Source organism: Dromaius novaehollandiae, chromosome 1, assembly GCF_036370855.1.
Source record: "Dromaius novaehollandiae isolate bDroNov1 chromosome 1, bDroNov1.hap1, whole genome shotgun sequence".
NCBI classification, from domain to species: Eukaryota; Metazoa; Chordata; class Aves; order Casuariiformes; family Dromaiidae; genus Dromaius; species Dromaius novaehollandiae.
Genome location: NC_088098.1, coordinates 121,461,090 through 121,483,012, shown reverse-complemented (window position 1 = coordinate 121,483,012; position 21,923 = coordinate 121,461,090). Strand labels below are relative to the sequence as shown.

Here is a 21,923-nt window from a genome sequence, read left to right as displayed (position 1 = left end):
ACTTACTTTCCCATTCATAGGATGTTTCTAGTTATCACTGTTTTAATCACCAAACACTAATAAGATAATTTTTACCATTAGATCTATGTGGGTAATGTTTCTATTTCTACTACTGAAGTGCTCTGGCAATGGAAAATTTCAAGGTGTTAGCTGCAATGAAGCAACATATACAAGTCTTATTTCCCTTCTTTTTTACATGAAAAAGGGAAATACCCGAAAAAGAGATTTGCTTTTTGTCAATTCCACAGTTTGGGTCCAGCCCTTAACAATTTCTTAACATCTTGGCGGTCCAGGACCTAGGATGGATAGAATTCTTGAATGCCATAGAGCCATGGTTGCAATTGTTAGGTTAAGCTAATATTTGAGGGCACAGCCTCTCATCTAGCAACATGCATCTCTTCAATGAAGTGCTTGTGTGTTAAAAAAATGCAGTGTGTGTGGTAGTATGATCTGCTGGGCTAACCAGCATCCATGGATGCTTCTGCTGGAAGGAAGAGGCAGTGCTGAGGTCTGCAGGCTCCATAGGCAGATGTCTAGAGGAACAAAGTGCAATGAAGGGGATGGAGAGAGGAGGATGGCAACAGCAGAAGAGCGTGAGACAGAGAAGGGAGCACACTGAGGCTCCTCTAAAAACAAGAAAACATCAGCCTCTGTTCTAATGTGTCATTTGTGGTGACTACTGGTCTTTGGTTCCTTTTTTTCCTTCCGTAACAAACAGCTAGGAGACTCTGGGAATCTTGACACCTTTTAACCTTTTGTGGCTGACATCCATTCCTCCATGCTATAAAGTCTAGGAAGGAGTTTAAGGGAAGAAAGACTTCCCAAAGGATTGTTTAATAATATTTCCCCTACGATATTACATTAGAGGAGGGTTAGGTCCTTTTGAAAGCAGGCTTTGAAACCTCATATCCTGAGTACTTCAGTGGGTGTAGCAACTATATATATAGAGTTATATTAGCAGTTTCTCCACCCTGCCACATACACCTGTGGGTCCTAAAAAGAGAAGCTGCTGAAACCTGAGAAGGATCTACAGAACAGTAAATACAGATCTGTCAATGACCATCCCACTTACTCCTTTTCCAGCTGGCTAGTCCTTGCCTTCATGCACATCTCCCATTCTGCAGAGCAGCCTGTGTGGAGTCCAGTCAATGGCAGGACAGAAACGGCTTTTCCCACCTGTAAGCGCAAAGGTAAAGAATTCCTCTCCATGTGGCAGCCCCGGGCTGTGGTGAACAAGGCATCTGCTGTTTGCTGCTACCTCCTCTTCACTCATCAATCAACTGGACACCTAGGTGCCACAAGCAGAAAACTTAGATTTGTTAGCTCGCATTCAGAATATTTGTTTCAGGAGAAGTTTGGCTGAGTCATGTAGAAGTAAATGCATTTTTTAAAAGCATAAGAAATAAAAACACCAAACTGACACTCTGAAAAAGACTAGAAGAGAATCTCTGATATTAACAAATGAGTTTTGAAATTGGATACTTTTTTAGGAAGTATTAATACAGCTCACAAGGCATGGGCAGGAGAGTACTTCATGGAGCTTGAGTTTTATGAAGATGACTCTATAATCTATTGTGTGTACGGGCACTAGGAAGAGCCAGAAACAGAACGCAACATCACATCCACCAGAATAGCCCAGCACAAAGTCACCAAACAGAAGGTGAATTTCTCTTTTTAAAAATATATTTTTGTTGTTTATATTATATCTCTTTTTTTAATCTCTGTTATGTGGCAAATGCTGGGTTTGGAGAGGATTCCTTATTACATTAAAAGGATGTTATAATACACTTTTGTCTAAAAACTGTCTTCTACTCCAGTGTTTCCTTCATTAACCATCCTGGGCTACCAGCTTGTTTTCTGTCTAATTGACATCTGGGAGTGGAGAGAGGGATTCATCTCCAGATCCTGTGGTCATTGGCTTCCTATTGGAAATGCCAAGGAGGATGCCAGTTTATCCCAATGGTTTCAGCAGTGCAGACAGTCGTGTAAAAAAATACAGAGGATTAGTTGTAGCTTAACAACTATTGTCATAACTTAGAAACAATGCTCTTAAACATAGCATGAACTCTTGATTGAGGAATTAAAAGCTTTTTACCCTTTGCTTGTGTCATAACACATGCTGTTCTCCTTCAAATAACTTGAAGGAGTTGCATGGTCATATTGTGAGTATTCTTATACATACATACTCAAGACTTGAGACGTTATAGCCTTAGTGCAACATCCATGGGGGTGTGCTCTGGGATCATGCACAACACAAAACTGGTACATGCCCTTGGCTTTTCTTAACCATGCAGCTGAGTTGGAGCATTTTCACTGTGCTTCTAGAGGGAGGTTTGGGGTTTGAGGTTTTTCATAAGCCTTTATTTCATACTCTTGCTGTTAATTTGCTACAACATTGCCCAAACTGCCTTTGTTTAGGATGATCCATTGCTCTGTTTCTTGACTTGAAAATCTTTTCTACTACTTACCAAGTCCTCTGTTCTTTCTGATGCATGAAGTTCCCAAAGCCAATTTGTCTTAGTGTCTCCTAGCATGTGTCTGAGGAGCATATGAGTGTACTGCACAGATGAAGAACACACCCCTGGGAAGCGCAACATCTCCTGGATTGGAGCCCAACAGTCAGAGAGAAAGGCAGGAATCTCTCCAGCAGCTCCTTGTCAGGAGATTCTTCAGCTCCGTTTTGGACCTGGAAAGCCTTAACCATTTGGTTGCAATGTCAGTTCTAAGCCTAAACTAACCTGAAACCAAGGAATTTTATCTAATTGATATCACCTGTCACGTCGAGAGTGCCTATTCTTGAGGAAGGCAGCTCGCATGTTTGCTTAGAGTGCAGCAATTTCTCCCTCCCGGTACCATCAACATAGTCGGAGACCTCCTGGCCTCCAGTACTACTTGCGCTCTCTGGTGGAGAGAATATAACTGGCTCCAGCAAGTAAAAATAAAGAAGAAAATAAAAGAGGAGTGTGTTTGGCATGCTTTAGTTTCTGAAAAAACACAGTGCTTTGCGGAAGTCTAGTAAATATACTTTTGAAATCATCATAATAGAAAAAATAATACACTCAAAAATATTTTTCCTACTTATGCCACCAGATAGAAGAAGTAAAAGTAATGATCAGCAATTCCAGATAAAATGCCTTTCATTAGCCTTTGTTCATTTCACAAAGTTGTGACCACTTAGAAATTGATTATTTACCCAAATATTAGAGGCTAGGAAAAGTGTGATCCTAAAGAGAAAAGTAAAATAGTTATAATACGATAAAATGATCAGAGACTTCTGAAGTGAATGAGTGAAATAGTGATGTGCTTGGATGAATACAAACACCATGGTGGTACTTACTAATTTTCCATGAAAAGCAAAAGTGAAGGCCTAATGATATCATCATCTCGGAGCCTTGTACAGAACAAGACTCCTTTCCCAAGGAGAAGAGGGTGTCCTCTGGAAGACATGAGGCAGGGGACTCATTCCAGATAGAGAGCTAGTCCAGTGCTAGCCTTGTGCCCCACATGTTATTAAAACCCTCCTAGTTACTAAAGTTTGTTTAGAGACACCTGCTTGGCTGTCAGACTGCTGACCGTCTTCCAGCAAGGCTCCTCTGGGGATCCCAGCTGACCCTCCTTCCATCACTCTCAGAAGACTCACAAAGCAGGAGACAAAGTTTTTGGTACATTGAGTCACCTGAGGCAAGGTGGGTCACATGTAAAGTTGTATCAATAGAAAGGGGCTACAGAAACAGACCCAAGATGAAGAGTGTAAGAAAGGGCTGGACCAAATGCAGCAACTCATCTTCTGGCTCCCGAGTCATGCCTCCCTGTGCTCCACATGCTCTGGGCTGACTTGCCAAGTGCCCAGGTCAGCAGGTGTAAGGACATGCCTGTTATCTGTCTCTGCCACAGCAGGTAAAAGAGTGGGAGAGAGGCTGAAGTGCTACATGTGAATGGGAAATGTCCCCTCTGCATGGGAAGTAACATGCCACGTTTCATTTGTGAAGACTGACAGACTGTTTCTGCTGGCAGAGCTGTCCCTGTGAAGTGTGTGAAGTGCTATCACCTCAAGCTGACTTTTAGGCTAGCAAAATCTCTTAATGAAGAAATGGGTATATCCACTTCACAGGTAAAGGTAATCTCACACAGAAACCTGGGATGCTGGAATAACCTGGGCTGGCTAAGTGCAGTTTGACAAAATAAGCACCTCTCACACATTCATGCTGTCCTGACAAAGTACTTGTTTTAGACTTCCTATCAGACTGCATGGATGGCCTCTTTTAACCTTCTCTTTTTTTATTGTGTGCAATGAAATACTCTAGGGCTCAGAGGTAGAGAATTAGTAGGAAAGGTTTGGTCTGATTTTATCTCTGCACATTGTAATTGTGTAAATGATCATTTCATTGCCGTGATCCTACTGCTTTCTTTTTGTTCTACGTACAGCTTTAACAATGAAAATGATTGAATAATAAATATTTAAATAGATATAAATAATAAATGATTAAATGATCCCATCCTGCCCCCTTTGCATATATCTATACTGTGGGAGTCAGGGTCACTTTCTGGCTCCCAAGTCTGAGTGCATACTCTGCTGTGTCCCGGCTTAAGTCAGGACAGAATCCAGGCATACCCCATTCCCACAGTCCCTGTGCCAAGTCCAAGCTGTGGTCCCACTTGCCTGCAACAAATCTGGACAAACAGTCAAAGCCTGAAAATTCTGCCTGCATTCTGTCTGGGGGGGAAAAAAAGAGCACTTCTGAAACTCAGATGTATGATGAACCCAGCTGCACTCACTAACAGGCGAGATATTTTATTGTTTTTGTTCACGCTTCTAGGATAGCTCTACCAGTACACTACTGGTCTGCAGTTTTCTTCCTGCCCTTCTAACACAGAAAGTGAAACTGTTAACAAAGTTAATACTTCAAAGAAACAAAACTTGACATGTGAGGTAACTGCAATGAATGATGCATTCATAAGTTTCTTGTAGAATCCATCTAAAATCTATTCTGTATCAATAAAAGTCAGTTTATATTTTTTAAACTTGCTTTGCAACCATCACAGAGAGAGATGTACTTATTGGGAAATACAGAAGTTGCTTAACAGAGGCACAGTATATAGCAGAGACCAGCAGGAAGTCAGAATCACAATTCCCATGAACAATCACAATTCCCATGAACTAATTACTTTACTTACTAATCGCATCCCCCGAGCTATACTTTGACAGATAAGGTCCTGAATGTTCAGAGGTGGCTATTCTAAGTTTGTGGGGACACATGAAAGTATTTAAGTATTAGCTGCCACATATTTTGGCTATATTTTAAAAGTAAAAATATAAAATATTGCCAGTAACAAGACAGTCAATGAAGCTTTGGAAAGCTGTTCTTACTATTTAAATGTAGTCTTTTACTCTTGCTTAGCACCCAGCTAATAAATCCAGTCTCGCGGCAGGGTCAATTAACCTACGTATATTGCTGTGTCAACCTGGCAATATAGCTCTGGTCGTGGTGCTCTGGAGATCTCGGCCCCTTGCTCCTTGGTATCAGGTAGGTGTACCCTCTATCGCCTGCCTAAACTCAGGCAGGCAGAAGGAGCTCCTCACTGAAGAAAATGAGGGATTTTCCTGTGTCCCAGGCAAATACTTCAACCTCTGAGTAGCCATTCTTATGCCCTCACAGAGAACTAACTACAGCAGATAAAACCATGCTCTGGCCCTGATGAGTCTGCAGTTCATAGGTGCAAGTGGGGGTAATGTATTCACAACAGAAAATGATCAAATCACTTCTCAGGCAACAACCTGTTCCTCCTCTCAGAGACTTAACTGACATGAGGAGTTGGCGTTAGTAATTAGTACTGTATTAAATAAGATGTTAAGGTAATTTATTCGCTTCCCATTTCTTTCTGTCTCTACCTCTAGTTATGAATTTGCTTGAAAAGGAACAGCAAACAAGCACTCGCTGGCCAGGCGGTGAGGAACCTGGAACAGGGGCCTGTGCTGGAGCTGGGACACCGCCGGGCCCTGGTAATCTACCTCTGCAGTCCATGGTGCACACTCGAATGGTCTGGAGTTTCAGTTTCCATCAAAGGAAGGATATTTCTGCTCTTTCAAGGCTATAGTGGCATTAATCTAAATCTCAGTGGTGCAAGAACTGAAAATGATATTTCACTGCCAACCTCAGTGATTTAACTGCTTGTTATTTTGGTGCCTGGATTGGGCAAAATATACAAGTGAGGCCCTTTGGCTAGGAACTACCACAGGTAAAAGAGAATCACCGAGAAAGAAACAGCTGGTAAAGAACAGGACAACAAAAATGAGGACACCCATACCGACGGGCTGATGAGGTAGCACTCTACAAACCAAATAGGAACTTACTAAAGGTGAACATCACAGAAATAAATAATTACAAAACTTCTATCTACTATCAAAAGACAATTTCCTCCCCTTTATCATTCTGCAAACCTCCTACTGATATCAGTGGTAATTCCCCATGTTTTGCAGAAAGTACTTAGTTCTGAATTTATACTCTAAGTGTCAGAGAGCACAGGGTAACACAGAATCGCCTTTTTTCCTTCCAGTGAGTGTAACATCCCTGGCAGAGAAAAGGGGCAGGTGCTGAGGTACCAGGAAAGAAAAAGGAAACTTGCATTTACCCTCTGTTATGAAGTAGAAGGAAAAATAAATGCATAGTAATGTCCTTAGGTGTTCCCCTGATCCTGTGACAAGCGGAAAGGCAGGTATGGTCATAGACCTGCCAGTGTTATTCTGTTACGTGAAGGGGTGCCTTCATGAAACACTCGCTATTGAGGGCAGTGTGGCAACTCTCTCCGCTGGGCTTTCTAGCTACGACGTAACTAGGCCAGCACGTCTCAGCCTTTCGAACTGAAAGGTTATACGATCTTTCTTATTGGAAACTCAGGCCATTTAGTTAACCAGCTCCCACTACGCCCACAAGCAGGCATCTATCAGCTGAGTACAAAGATGTGAGGGTCTTCGTGGATGGCTTTTAATTTACAGTTGTTTCTCAGTCTGCAAATTGTAACAGTGACGTAAGGGGAGACCTTTTGTTGCACGAAAAACAACAAAAACGATTAGCTTGACACCTCTGTCTTCTTTGGGCCTTTGAAAATCTCTTCTGCTCCAGCGTCTCTATTTGAATTCCCCCTTTTCACACACCCTTGGGAGAGCTGTGCTCAGCCCATTCTGCTCAGGGCACTCGCTAATACAGCGGGACCCCCTCCTCCCAATGCCTCCCCCTCCCAAACCACCCCCCGGCGGCCTCCCCCCGCCGCCGACCGAGCCCCCCCGGGCCGGAGCCTCCCTCCCCTCGGCGCCCCGCCGGCGGGGGCGGGCGGGGCCGCGCCGGGCGGTGACTGCGCCGGGGGCGGGCGCGGCGCGGTGCCGGGAGGCGGCCGGACGCCGCTGCCGGCTGGGGCCCAGCGCGGGCTCTCGCTGCCGCCGGCCGGCGCCGCTGCGGCCGCGGGCGTGGGGGCCGGGAGCGCGGCTCCCATTATGGTCAGTCATGGCGGGGCCTGCTGCCTGGCTGGGCGAGCTGGGCTGGTACGCGCTGGTCGCCCTCTTCGTGGCCGCCCTGGCCACCGTGGCCGTCTACCTGGTGCAGTACGCGCTGCTGGCCCTGCGGCGGGGCAGGCGGCCGCCGCCGCTGCCGCCAGCGCCGCCGCCGCCGCGGGACGAGCTGCTGGAGGAGGGCGGCTCGGTGCTGGGCTGGGCGCTGTCGCGGGGCAGCTGGCGGCGGCAGTGGCGGCGGGCCTGGGTGGCGGCGCTGGGCGCCGAGGCCGCGGCGCGAGCGGTGAGTGCCGGGGCGCTGAGCCGGGGAGGGGCGCGGGCGCCGGGTAGGGCCGTTGCCTCACGCGCGTTCTCGGGTGGAAACGCGCTTGGCCGCGGGGGCGCGGCCCCGGCAGCGGTGCCGCGGGCAGGAAATGGCGGGGGGCGGTGGCCCGGCCCGGCGCAGCCGGGTGTGACAGCGGGCGGCCGTGGGGGGAACCCGGCCGCCCCCGGGGCTTTCTGCCCTCTGAGGGGAGCCGGGGCCTCGGAGGCACCGCGGGGGGGGGCGAAGATGCCCGTGGGCGCAGCAACAGCACACTTGCTGTCACCGCCCCGTACCCACATTTATGTGTGTGTATATATATATATATATACATATATATATATACACACACACACACATATCTGTATGTGTGCATGTGAAAAATATATATATATATATTTGGTTGCCATTTGGTAGGAATTCATAGGAAGGAGGTGGCCCTCCTGCTCCGGTCGCTCCTGATACCTGGACGAGTCATTCGGCAAATAACTCCCATGGCCGGCCTTCGTCTGTGTTCACTATATGCCGCCCTGACTCTTTGTAAATATGTTCTTTGAGGGCTGGCCCGCTGCGGATGGCTGGAGGATCGTGGCGGGGGGCGGGGGGGTCCTTTTTTGCTTGTTTGCTTTCCAGCCGGCTTGGCCAGGAGTGCGCAAAACTTGGCCAGCCCCTTTCCTTCCTCGCCTCTGTTTGCAAAGGATGTAATGTGACATGTTGCTCGGTGGTTTATAGTGATGCAGCCAACTCTAAGAGGCGGCAAGGTTAGGCGAGGCCAGGACCAGCTAATTCCCTGGTCCTGAGGATTTGAATCCTTGCTGTGTCAGTGGAAAAAGCCAGGGTTAAACTGTCTGGGAAGCGCTGTGTATCTAAACTCTCTAAATTTGTGTGTAGCCATCTGTATGGGTCTGGGACAGCACTAATTCATTTGTCAGCTGCACCAGAGGGCTTCCTTGTTGTGTGTTGGGGGGAAGGTCAGAGGAGAAGGAAGAGCTGGGGAACATGTGTGTGTGAAAGATAAGAAAAGCAGTTTAACACTTTCCAGGCAGCGCTGTAAACTAGGGCAGTGGAAAGGAAAAATGGAAATTACCTTGCCTACCCTTTTAAACTTGGCCACGTGGTTTGGAGAACTGCGTGCTAAGAAACCGAGGTTTGCTTTGCGCTTGTGAGAAGCAGCGAGCCAGGACGATCTGGGAACAGGTGCTAGAAACTGTAACCCTCTAGGAACAAACAGCAGCCCCCAAAACCGGCACTGTCCCCAAAGGGAGACCAAAGCGACTTAGACCTAGGCACACACACCCTCCCTCCCTAAGAAAGCAGCTGGAGCCTTTTCTTCGGACGAGTTCGCCGCCTGGCACTGCAGCCTGGTGCTGTTCCCGCTGCCAGGCTCCCCGAACAATGTCAGCATCGCACAGCTGATGGCATTGCTGTGTGCGTGCTGCTGCGCCCAAGCAAAACAACCCAGGGTGGCTGGGAAAGCGGCACTGGCCGCTAAGCGTGTGTAGCACATGCGAAATGTGGTCGCTAATGTTTCTGAAAGTGTGGCCTCACTGCAAAAACAGGCATATGGTATTTTTCTCTTGCTGTGTATCTGAACGCTAAATAGTTGTCACCGTTGTTAATCTTCACATGTGAGGTTGGATTTGAGGGGGAGGGAGAAGGGTTTCTTCCCTCACCTCTGCAAGCAAGTATTTGGGTTCGCTTGGTTTTGGCACTGGAGCCATATGACTCTTTTTTTTTTTTTTTTCTTTAAAGTATTAGTTCAGTTGCTAGGCCAAACCAAAAATGTCTTTTAAAAATATGGTGCTCTGATTAATCCTTACTTCAGAAAAGCAGTTTCACTGAACTCTGTCACTCCTTGTGGGCTTTGTTCTGCAGTGTACAGCACTGCAGAATATATTCTGCTACAGTGAAAGATGAGTTATGATGAGGCCTATATTTATGTCATAAGTATAGGTTTTTAGGCTCTGCCTTGTATTATGTAGCAAGGTGTAATGCAATTGATATAAACAAGTTTTGATGTGCATTTGCAGTTCTGTCTCTGGTTCTTCCAGGAACTTTACTGACAATGAATTTTCGTTGCTCATCTTTAAGTGATAGTTACATCACCTAATAAAGTAATGCTTCTTTTTTTCTTCTTTCTTAGGATTCACAGTTGCTTACGTTTGAGGACAATGACCCACCAGAACCACTTGAGCTAACAGTTAAAGAAGTTGTTAGTGTTGTAAAGTCAGCACAAGAGAAGGTAAATTTCAATTTTGTTTTGTTTCAGCTTACTTTTAAGTAGGAAGCATAACTTCTTTACTCATTAGTGTCAGTGCGAGTTTCGTTTGGTATTACTTCTGCACATTTGACCTAAACTTGTCAAGGCTGGTAAGAGACTGCCTCCCTAATGAACCTGTGTAAACTCTTCACATTTATTCACTTCTTTTGCAAGTCATGAACAGTGTATGTCACAGGGCTTCTGCCAAATGAACAATAAACGGGGTCATATCAAGTTTACATATATGCCTTTAATGAACTCATACAGCAGCCGCCTTCCCCCCCCGACCCCCACCTTCAATCTTATGGTTCCCCGTCCTATTGTTGAAGCACAGGGTGGGGAATTCATGAAGAAGGAAAGGGACACTTCTCCTCTGGGCCAGTAAAGTGTCTTTATCTGCCTCTTGCTGTTTGGTTTGCTGGTTACAAGGTTTGCTTCATCAGCCCTGACCACGTAAGGATCAACGGAACAGGTGCAGGTGAGGAGAGAATTGTCTCAATTCTTCCCACACAGACACTCCCAGGGCATCCTCAGAAGTGTATTTCTCCATACTTAATGCATGTAATATTAAAATGAGGCAGAATGTGGCTCTTGGAATGAGATACATTAGAAGGAAAAATTATTAGCAATGATAGCTTTTGCATTGTCATCCTAGTTACTGTAACTACTAGTCACATCTGAACTGGCACACAGCTGTAGGCACCTGACCCAAATTAGCTCGGTACTTTTTTCTAGTTTTGTTTTGTTATTCAGGTTTGCTTGTCTGCTTTAGATGTTAAGCAGCTATACTATGATTCCTTTGAAAACTATGCATGCTTATCTGCCTGATACACATCTTACCAGTCACACCCTAATTGGTGGCCCAGTAGTTAGGGACTGCCAGCATGTAAAGGTGTTTGTGCAATTGTTCTCTTTTTTCTTTTTTTTTCTACCAGTGATCTGTGCCCCAGCAGCTCTGGCTAGAGAGAGTGGAGTTGGGAGGGCTTTAGAGTTGGTGTTAGCATTACTCAGTGCCGCTAGAAGAGATGTCAATGTGAAGGGAATTGTAAGGAGAGGGGACTGCCAGGGCTTAAAGTAGTGTTTTGTATAATGTGTGAAGCCAGCAATGAAGAAAAAACTGCTACAAATGAAAGGTAGGGAGTGACAGCACAAAAACACTTCTGTGTAATGCAGTACACTGTCTAAAATGTTAAAAAGTGGGTAGGGCTGCAAATGTATTTGCATGTGAGATGATTTGTGAGGTTCCAGTCTGCTAGGTGGGCTTGGCCATTACATGAGTGTCAGTGTCAAAGTGCAGTAGGGGCTAGTGAGGCTTAATTGGTGTGCACAGTACAGTGCTCTTGCCTGGATCACAAAGCAGCAGTGTCTGAAGGCTAAAACCCTCCTTGGTCTTGCCTGCATGACAGAACTGAAGCATGATGCCATGGTCCTGGATTTCCCTGAAGTCATGTTACACCGCCAGGAGCACCTGTGTTCAGTCCTTAAGTCAACTTTTACGTTTTTTAGATCTAGCTTAAGTATTCTGATTGCCGTAGCAGCAAGGTAAGTTAGTGTTCGTGGTGCCCTATGCTGCCATGGTTAGGCTGGGATAGCTTCGGTAGTAGAAGTGGGTGATTTCTGGCTCCATGGCAGCCTATGCCAATTTAACTGCTGGATGCTCTAGGGCTGTTCTCTTGCTCTCCCCCACCTGTGCTTTTGTGATCCTGCACCCTCCCTTGTGCAGTCTTTCGTGCTTGTGTGACCTTGGGTTGAGCCATTTCAACATGCTAATTGAGCTGTTATACTATGGCCAACAATTGAATGTGGTTTCACAGGAGCTTAAACCAATATAAGCACATTTTTAAATGTATTGAATTATGGCAGTTTTGCTTATGTAAATTGGGCTGTTCTGAACTGTCCCAGAGCCATTTCCGTAATCTTGTGCACAGCTGCTGGAAAAATTTCTCTGAATTGTTCTTACTCTTTCAGTTAAGGTACAACCTGAATAATTTATTTGGATTTCAGTATATAATAACCTTAGAGTGGCACTCTGATAGTTACTTTTACTCCCTCCTTAAATGCGTGCCTCAGGAGTTTTCCTCTCATGCACTAATTTTCTCTCTGACATATTCCTCAGGCAATACCAAGGGTCTAAAGGATTTTTCCCCCTCTTTTCAAACTGCTTTATCTTTGCAAGTATTACTAGAGAATTTAATGTGAAATAGAAATCTCTCTCTGCACCTTGTCTGAACTCAAACTTATGGTGCGAGTTTGTAACTCGCTGCTGATGAGACTGGCTCTGAATGTAGTGTGTGACCATATGCTGCATGTTTTTCAATGTTGTAGCATCCCACAGAGCTCTGCACTTGCCTGAGGCATCAGCTGGCATGAGATGTATTCCTGTAACCGGTTCAGCATGGTCCTTTACTTGTGATCTGTGTGGCAAGAGCATACAGGTGCCTTAGTCAGCAGCCAGGGCTTGGTTTACTTCAAATATGTATTTTCAAGGCCTTGCATCAGAGAGGTTGTGGTCACAAAAGGAAATAGAGGTTTGAGGGTGGGAGGTCAAAATAGCAGTAAGCATGCAATCTGTAATAATGTAATGCAGGTGTACGTTGGTAGAGCGCTGTGATATTTGTCTTTTGCTGTGGGTGGTGCTCTGTCCCCTTGGATGCTGGGCCATGGAGCACACCCAGGTGATGAGCCCACATGGTGCTGGGCATGAGCCTCATGCCTGGGAACACTTGCATACAGTCTTACACCAAAACAGCATGGGATCACCAGCCCGACTGTAATTATTATATTACTGCTGATGGTTCTGTTCACGGTGAGGACACATAGTGACACATGCAGTCCTTAGGTATATACATGCTGTCCTTTCCTTGAAGAAGCTTAAAGGTATGAAACTGGTCTATGTCTCACAATGCAGTGATGCAAACACGGTTAGGGAAGTTCCTTGCTGTGAGTTTGGCACATGCCATCGTGATGATGATTGAGCTGCTCTGTGGATGATGGTTGCACCACACTACTTTTTGACAAAGCCTTTATTTATGTAGTCTTTACTCCAGATTTGTAACCAGCTTGGGCCAGAGCCTAAATGTATAGAACGAAGTGGCCTGTTTTCACTGCGTGTTGTTGGTTGGTTTACTTTAATATAGTAAGCATTAGCAGTATTCTTAGCTACTTCTGCCAATATTTCCATTACTGTAATCTATTTCTAGAAGCTTTGAACTTGACAGTAAAAAAACATGCAGCAAAAAGCTGACTCGCTTGTCCCGAACTTGGCACAGAAAGGTTTGGACAGAGCAAACTTCTGTCTGTTTTATAACCTTTAAACTACAACAGAGGTCTCTTTCTTTTTCCTGCTTCATGCTTCAATAGAAAGGGGAAAAATACCTTGAAGAGTACCCACTGTTCAGGATTTCCTCAATAAATTGATAATAAGTTGCTATTCAAAGAATCACTATCTTGTACCACTGTAGGTGATAACAAATATCAAAGCTTCAGGTTAATTTTTGTATTATGAATCTTGCTAGAGGAAACGGTGGAGAGAAAGGAAGACTCTTTCATAGGTTCATGAGAGGTACTGTTTTCAGATGGGCTGTGCAGCATGCCTGAGAAGGCCTTATTCAACCATGTGGCTATTGCAGCTTCATCTTCATTACTTCATTTCCAGTCACCCCGCTGTGAACTTGCAGCCTACGTTAGTGTCGCACTGGGGAGTTGGACTTTCCAGCTGCACTTGTTTTGAAGCTGGTAAAGACCTTGTGAAGCAAAGGCTGTTTTGAGCTCCAGAAAAGATGGTTCTCATCTTGAACGCTATGGTACTAACTGGGATTCATTCCTAATTATGTGCGTGTGTTTGTTTCTGTTTATTTTTGAGCCATGCCATTACAGGCATTTTTTGAGTGAAGCTTCCTGACCATCGTGTGTGGTTGCTATTGTCCTTTAACTCCCTCTTCTGCTTGAAAAGCTGTCCCAGAGCTTTGCTGCTCTAATGACTGTCTTTTTCAAGCTTAAATGGAATCAGGGACCACATAGCTTTTTTTTTTTTTTCCTTTCTTTTTTTTCTTCTCTGTACTAATATAATCCTTTATCCCTAATGTGTTTACTTTTCTTCCCTGGTGCTTGCTGTCAGTAAATACATTGTGAAGGAATTATATTTCCTTTCAGCTTTTGTTTAGCTTGGCTAAATAGGTTGTTCCTTTAAGTCTCCTTTTATAGGGTGGGCTTGCCTTATAAGTAACTCTTGTGCATTCATCTCCACACTTGTTCCAGTTAAATTAATTTTTTTGGAACTAGATGTCAAAGTGACACACAGCACTACAGATGAGGTCTCATCATGCTTTGAAATTACTGGTTCTTTTGTGTCTCTGAAAGTACTTTCTTCATGTGTTTTAAAATTCCAGTCTGCCTCTTTCATGGCTATATCATACTGTGATTGATTTAATGCATCCAGGTCTTTCTTCCTTTGTCATTCTTCTAGTGATAAGCTCCCTTTTATAGTAGTGTTTATTAATCCTCATACGCACGTGCTTTGTATTACAAATTGAGTTTCTTCTAGTCTTCAAGGTTTTTCAGCATTTCTGTGTGATATCCTAACTTTCTTGTATATTGCTGCTTCCCAGCTTCCTTCCCTTAGCATCACACTTTGGTAGATGTATATTGAGGACTTTCGGACAAAACTATGAGAGTCAGCTGACAAGCTCCCTTGTAACCTGCCTCTAGGTTGGTAGCAGCTCGTCTGCTTTCCTCTCCCTTTCAGACACATCCCTGTTCACCTTAAAATGTGAATGAGTACAAGTTTAATTATCAGTGGGGTAACCTATAGGAAGACTTACTAAAATAGACCCAACAACATAAAGACCTACTTAAGAACTGAGTGTCTTCTCAAAGGAAAACGTCAGAGTTAGGATCTGTTTGCTTAAATAGAGATAATACTGGTTTGGGCGCTTAGGTGTCCTGCCTAGCTTCCAGCTGCTGCTGTCAAAGTTTGTGGGCCTCCTATTGCTTCTGGATCACATCTGCCAGCCCTGCGCAAATGTCTGGGACACCTTAGGCAACCTTCATGGTGGTATATGCCTGTGTCTAAGCAAGTGAATCTCCCTCCGAGTTACTGTGGCATGAACTGGCAAACCTCTCTTACATTTTACTGTCTTCCATTTGTCTCTGTCTTCAGCTACACTGTCTTCCAAACTGGTTGCAAACACTTGTGTGTTTGTGAGGCCAAGCCAACAGACCAATATTTCTGCTAGTTATTTTTCCTCTTTTAAAATACCAGTACTGTTTCTTGTCCTCCTACCATTTTTTGGTGCTCACTTGACCTGATAGGCTGATTAAAAAATTCTTCCTGTCCTGTTTCCGTGTACTCCCTGTTCTTTTTTTCTCCCTCCCTTCCTCCCTCTCTCTCTTCCTTTTCTTCCCTCCCTGCCTCCCTTTTCTCCGCTGGTTCGAATTTGAGTGTTTGTCAGTCTCAGAGGAATAGAAAAATTCACTCGTTCTATCAGTTTTTGTTTTGCTTCTGCTGCTTACATGGAAATTTCTTCCTTCATGCACTCATTCCATCACTCACCCTGCCTTCACCCTTATGTTGATCATCATTTTGGAAAATTGGCTCTGAGGTTGTCTCGTTGTATTTGCCCGCAAACTCGCTTTGTTACAGGCTTCTAAAAATCTACCCCTAGCTGTGCCTGGGTTAGACACTGCATTTGTCTTCTCTGCTTGAATTTGTCTTTGTCAACTGGTAAACTGCTTGGGTAGGGAGGGAATGGTGTAGAAGCTACAGAAAGCCTCATGTGAAGTAATACCTAGGCCCTGGTGACCGAGGAGGACAATATTACTCTCTTTCTGAACAGCTGAGTATTATGTCTGTAAAAAGAGAGAAGTTTCTGACTGGAAAGTTTTCTTATGGTGAGGTTTTAAGCTGAGCACACAAACCGTCTGTGTGGCCATTGACAAGGTAAGTTTTTTGTGCCAAAAAAGGAGAGCCTTCTCTTTTTCGGAGTAGTACTCTGAAACAAAAATTGGAAACCATGGGTTTCATAAATCTGATTGCATACTGGTCCCTACAGCTGAGTTTATGGCAGCTTTCACTTTGTGGCTGTCTCATGATATACTTGTTTTCTTGTGCAAACTTTTTAAAGATTTTTATTACTTCTTCTATTGATATGCATTTCTGAGCCTTGAGTAACCTACTCTGTCTGGAAATAACTGCCATGTGCAGTAAAATTAATTCCTTTGCAGAAAGAAGGCAATCAAGGCCTGCAGTGCTGAGAGTTTTACACATGCACTTTGATGCAATCTTGGTTTTGAGGGAGGTGAAGAAGAACTTTCTCTATAGGACTATAACATTTTCCTGCTTAAATCATGACCATTTGCCATTCACTTCACTACTGGAGAGAATCTTTTTTCTTACATGGGGAGGTGAGGGAGAAAGACTATTCAAAATAACAAAAAGGCTGTGTGTAAAGCATCACTCGATATGGTGCCAGTGCCTACACTGAAATTTTTCAAGGCAAAAAGGCACCAAGTGTGACAAGCAGAGGCATCTTGATTCTCTTTGTGAACTGAAGTAACTTTTGCTAGTTCTTCAGGAAGGGAAAAAATAGAAATTTTACAGCCCTGTTCAGAGGAACAGGGAAGGAAAAAGAAGTAGAGGTATGGAGGGAGAGGACAAAGTAGTAATGAGGGGGAAAAAGACTTAATTAGCTGTGAGTACACACATTTAGACACTTTGGTGTCTTAGAAAGATACCATATTTCTGCCTTATTCCAACTGTAATGCTTTTTCACTCTTGTTAGTTCCCATAGTTGTTTATCTGAAACCTATTTTTTTTAGGATAATTATACTAACAATTTTAGATACATAAAGGCAAGATGTGTAGAAGTGTTAGTGCATATGCACTTCAGTAGAGCTAGATACCAGTGTCAGACAATTACAGAACACAGCCCAATCCAGGGGTTTTGCCTTAGTTTGGGGCTAGTGCAGTCAGGGATAGTGGCTGGAAGGCAGAGGCAAGTGAGGGGGAAGGTTGAAGAGTGCTGAGCAAATAGCAAGAATAGCCCTGGTGTAGGCGTGATAAAGTGCCCAGGCTGTGTTGATCATGGGGAGGGTTGACAGACAGATGAGAAGGAGGAGGAGGCAGCCTTGCCAGTGAGGCCGCCTGAGGACATGCTGGGAACCAAGGCGGTGCGGAGCAGCCTGGGAATGCACAGCAGTGCTGGTGGTGGGCTATTTGTGCAGTAGGAGGCAATGTGGGAACGCTGGAGCTAAGGAGGTGCTGAAGGCAGTAAACGTCTTGGTCTTGGTGGTGGAAGAGTCCCAGTTTCTTTGTGCTGCTGCTTCACCACACCCTCTCTCCTCTACCTCAGGAAGTCTTGCTCGTCCAGATGTAAGATAGCAAGGAAGGAGTGGGGCATCACCCCTCTGGGAGTCCAGAATTAGCCAGTCAGAGCTGTTGTGCAGTGGTGCAAGGGTTTAATTTTGCTTGAGCAGTTTGCGATGGAAATGACAGGTTTCTTAGACTCTATTAAAACATGAAGTGTCGATGACTAAGGATGTCCTTGGGATGGAGAAGTGTGAGAGAGAGAGAGATGAGGAAGATGAATGAGGCTGAAGAGCAACTATTAGTTCAGATGCTGCTGTTTTCTTATGAACGTATATACTTCCTCTTTCCCTCCTCTGCCTAGCAGAAAGGGCTGCTTGTCTGCCAGACCCTCTCCTCTCCTGCTGACAAACACGTTTTGTCTCTAATTCTCTAACTACAGCTTCATCCTAAGTCGCAGGAGATGAGCAAAGTGTATTTTGTTGGTAATTGCTCTTTATCTGTTCAGGGAAAAAGAATATGAGGAAGCAGGTTGGATGAGGGCAGGAAAGAAGGGGAGCATAGCACAGGAAGCTTCAGTGTTTTTCTTCATGTTACTGTTCTGGTGCAAATGGTCTATTTACTTCTCCTCTGGTCTATCAAAATTATCGGCTACACTGCTGAAGGAATGTCACTTAGGAAGGGAAGTGGCAGTTATGGTCTCTTTTTAATCAGCTCCCTACCACTTGTTACACTATCTTAGATGAAAACAGAGCCTCTTTCTCTTCTAATTTTAGCCCAGAATTCTACTTTTCTCAGTATTCCTATTCCGTGAATCATCCTGTTGCTCCCAGAAGGAAGGAGGTCGCCTGATAGAAAGATGAATTATTTTCTACCAGTAAACATAGAACCAATTCCTTTTTCTGACTGAATTCAAAATCAACAGACCTCTGTGCCTAAAGACCACAGCTGTTTTATTTAAAGTGGGGGGCAGGGGAGTAGGATTTTCTAGATGACATTGGAAGAAAAGAAAGGAGTCAAGGAGATTAAAAACCCAAACCCTACTGGCTTATGCTCCTAAACTAATGGTAAAAATATCAGTTAATGGGTTTTGATCTCTTGACAAGGTAGAAAAAGAAGAATAAAAGTTCTACTGACTTAAGCGGCTGTTTCCATTTTTTACTTAGAAGTGAGGTTTAAGAATAAAGAAGCACGTGAACACATTTGCCAACTCTCCTGCCACACTTGTTTTTTTAATAGTAATCAATCGAGTCCTGGCTACCTTGGCTCTTAGACATCCAGAAATTCCAGAAGAGTGGCTCCACATCAAATGTGCAGCAAGTCCAACTTGTTGTGAATGCACTGAACTTCCTGTGCGTGTGAGGATGGATCAGTTGTGTATGGATGGTAAAGCACTGCATTTAGGACATGCAAGTGTCAGGAGTTTTTGTTATACGTGTCCTTTTTCCTCACCTGCACTCCAAAAAGAGGGAGGAACCTATTCATTTTCAAAGTGTTTAAAGAAGAGCCATGCGAATCCATCCTTACGGTGAATAAAATGAGTTATTCCATGTTTCAACTCAATTACAAGCAAAATAAGCAGAAAGTTAGCTCTTTGGTTTTGTTAGCTACTAAAAACATGCTTAAAACTCATTTCTTACATCGTAACAGTGGCTGTTCATGTTGATTGTATGGGAGTAAGGAACACAAATTAATTCTGAAAGAATTTGATTTGGGGGAAGGGGAGTATTGAGGGAAATGGATTTTTCCACTTCCGAACTATCCTTGGCCAAAGACATAAACCTGAAAAGGCAAAGCTTGCTGCTTGTGAGTGTGGTTGGGATTTGTGTTTGGTTCCTGCCCTGCCCCTCCCTTTCCTGCTCCCTTGTAATTAGGTCTCTAGCTTAATGGATATGCTCTGAAGCTCTTGATAATGGTCCAGTGCTTCTTCTAATATGTTCTGTAGAGCCCTGGGAGATGAAATATATTTAAGGAGAGACTGATAAGGATCTTCCAGAAGGGACGTGATTCATTTTAAAGCCTGCAACTTCAATTTCAGTGCCCATAAGTGAAGCAGTAAAGCACACAAACATAATTTAATAGCATATTTACAGAGTTTCCGTCAAACAAATCTTGCAGTGAATTATTTGTCTGTGCATTGCATTAACCTGGTTACATTAACTTTGCTTGAATCAATTTAAGGAGCATTCACGCTCTCCTTTCCGATGTTGAAGCTGTGAGGACAGTAGCCACAGAGAAACACTGACAAGCAGCTGTCTGCAACCAGCAGAGCTGTTTGCAAAGTGAACTTCTCTCTGTGACCTTAGTGAATGAGTTCTCTCTCCTGTATCTGGGGCTTTCCTGTGCCGCAAGATGCTTTCTGTACATTCTTTGAATTTTGAAGAGCAGTTCTGGAGCTGAAGTTGGTTTACAGAGGAGCGGGAGGAAAAATGATTCTGTGTTTGTAAACTTGGTGCGATAACAAGTTAAATTACTGCTTGTAAAAGTGTAGGAGTGTATTTAATGAAGTATATTGCAGTCAAGTGGCGTACAAACTTGTCTCAAATATTTAGCCTCATTACCAAATTTCAGTGCCTTTCCTGGTTTAATCAAAAACTTGAATAGCCTTTAAAAGGCTCCTGTCCCTCCCCACCCCACTGGGAATTGGAGTTACCTGACCAAAATCCTCTTCTTTGCAGCAGCAGTGTTCTAGCAAAGTTTCCTATTTGTGAGATATCACTAAAAGCAATCTTGTTTAGTTAGTTTCTGAGCCAAAAAAATGAATGTCAGGTAAAACCAGCTATCCTGTGATAAGATGCTCAGTTTGGAGCAGGAGAGGAAGAGGAATGAATTTCTTTTGAAGTTCAAAACTTTTGAGTTTACATACATATATATATATATATATGTGCGTGTATGTATGTGTGTGTGTGTGTGTGTATATATATATATATTTATATATTTATGTGTGTGTGTATGTGTGTGTTTTGTATTAGATAGCAATACAAAAGGAGTTCCGGAAAATACCGTAATTGCTGAATATTATAAATTCCGTGTCCAGAAGTGAAAATGTGATGTACCATTTTTAGAACTGAATGTATGGCAGGAGGTAAGGATTGCCTGGAAATCTTCCATCTACAGAATTTAGCTTAATCCTGGTAGCTTAAACGCCTTTTTAGTTCCTTTCCTACCCTCTCCATACATTCTTCTAACTACTAAATTGTTTTCTCCCTTCCTTTGTCTTCCCCCACCCTTCCTTTCTTTAGGTGGTTTCTTGTAACGTTGTGGGAGATTCCATTACATTTGGTGTCAATGTCTCACATACTTCACCCACTACTGCAGAAAGTCAGTCGTACAGTGTGAAACTGTCTCCACTTCACTTGCAGGTAAAGTGTTATCTATTATTCTCTCTTTTTTGTTGTTGTTCTATCTAATCTCATGGCTAAGCTGCAAGATCTGAAAGGTGGTTTCAAGTTTTCATCACCTGTTTGCAAAATGCATACAAGGTCACGTTAACTCAGGTAAAACAATATTATTAAATAATTATTTAATAGTAAAATTCATCTGGTGCAAGTAATAAATCTGTGAAGTAAGCTTCTTCTGTAGGAAGACAGGATAAATAGCACTTTGGGTAGGTTACTCAGATGCATAGAACAAAAAATATCCTTTTTTGACTGGCATACATTCTCAAAGCTTAAGTAACTTTTGTCTTCTTAGACTGTCACTCTGGCATTTGTTCACTCAGAAACTGATATTCTTCTTGCTTTGGCGAGCCTTAGTATGGAGGGTGGCTTACCATTTCTTTACAGACTACCAAAAACACTCTCCCATATATTTTTTCATATCCACAGCTTCAGCTCTACGTGAAAGACAAGGGAGAAGATGTCAAAGTTGAATGGTTCCTCATTAATGCCTCTGAAACCAATTTTGAAATCCAGCCATCAGTGCAGGAGGTCAGTCAGTAAGTTTTATTTATTTGTTGTAACAAATTGTCTAATGCAGAAATGTAGTCCGGGTTTGGAGAGGCTTTAGACAAGCGCTGTCAACTCTTGCTGCTGCTGCCCCTGGTTGTCACCCTGTCGCTCTGCTCTGGGGAGCTGAGAAAACCTGTCTCAGCTCCTTCAGTGCAAAACCCAAGGTATTGCTTTAGAGTAGCAAGGAAAGTGGCTAGAGCTAAGATACCAACCCAGGCTGGAACAACTGAAGCAAAAATGCCTGTTCCTTTCTGCTGACTGTTTGGTAGAAGAGTAGGGCAGTTATCTATTGGCAGTGGTGTCTTAAACTGTTTCAGTGAAATTTGCCAAGGCTCATCAGTCAAAACCCTGAATCTCTGAAATCTAGGAGCCTCTCTCAAGATTTCTGAAGCATTTCACAAACAAATGAATGAGTTGGCAAATATTTTTCATGCGAATTTAAAGGTATGAAAAATGGCTGTTCCCAAATACCTTCTTTCAAAGCACTTATAAAAAATTTGTAATGATATTCTCATCAAAGTAATTGCAAAGTTGCCTATCCCTTAGCTTAAATCAGCCTTGGAATCTGGCAACCCTAGTTCAGAAACAGCTCTGAAAAACTAAAG

General features: G+C 43.7%; 1 protein-coding gene across 2 annotated transcripts in view; it reads left to right on the top strand.

Annotated features, from left to right (window-relative positions):
- Positions 1-7,336: 7,336 nt before the first annotated feature.
- C2CD2 (C2 calcium dependent domain containing 2) overlaps positions 7,337-21,923 on the top strand; it is a 43,622-nt gene continuing 29,035 nt past the window's right edge. The window contains exons 1-4 of one of the 2 annotated variants that reach the window (XM_064525423.1): positions 7,337-7,787; positions 9,949-10,047; positions 20,611-20,730; positions 21,196-21,297. In XM_064525423.1, coding sequence (XP_064381493.1) covers positions 7,500-7,787; positions 9,949-10,047; positions 20,611-20,730; positions 21,196-21,297 — 609 coding nt within the window. In that variant the 5' untranslated portion in view covers positions 7,337-7,499. The remainder of the gene's footprint in view (positions 7,788-9,948; positions 10,048-20,610; positions 20,731-21,195; positions 21,298-21,923) is intronic. The other variant, XM_064525416.1, reaches the window with a different exon arrangement.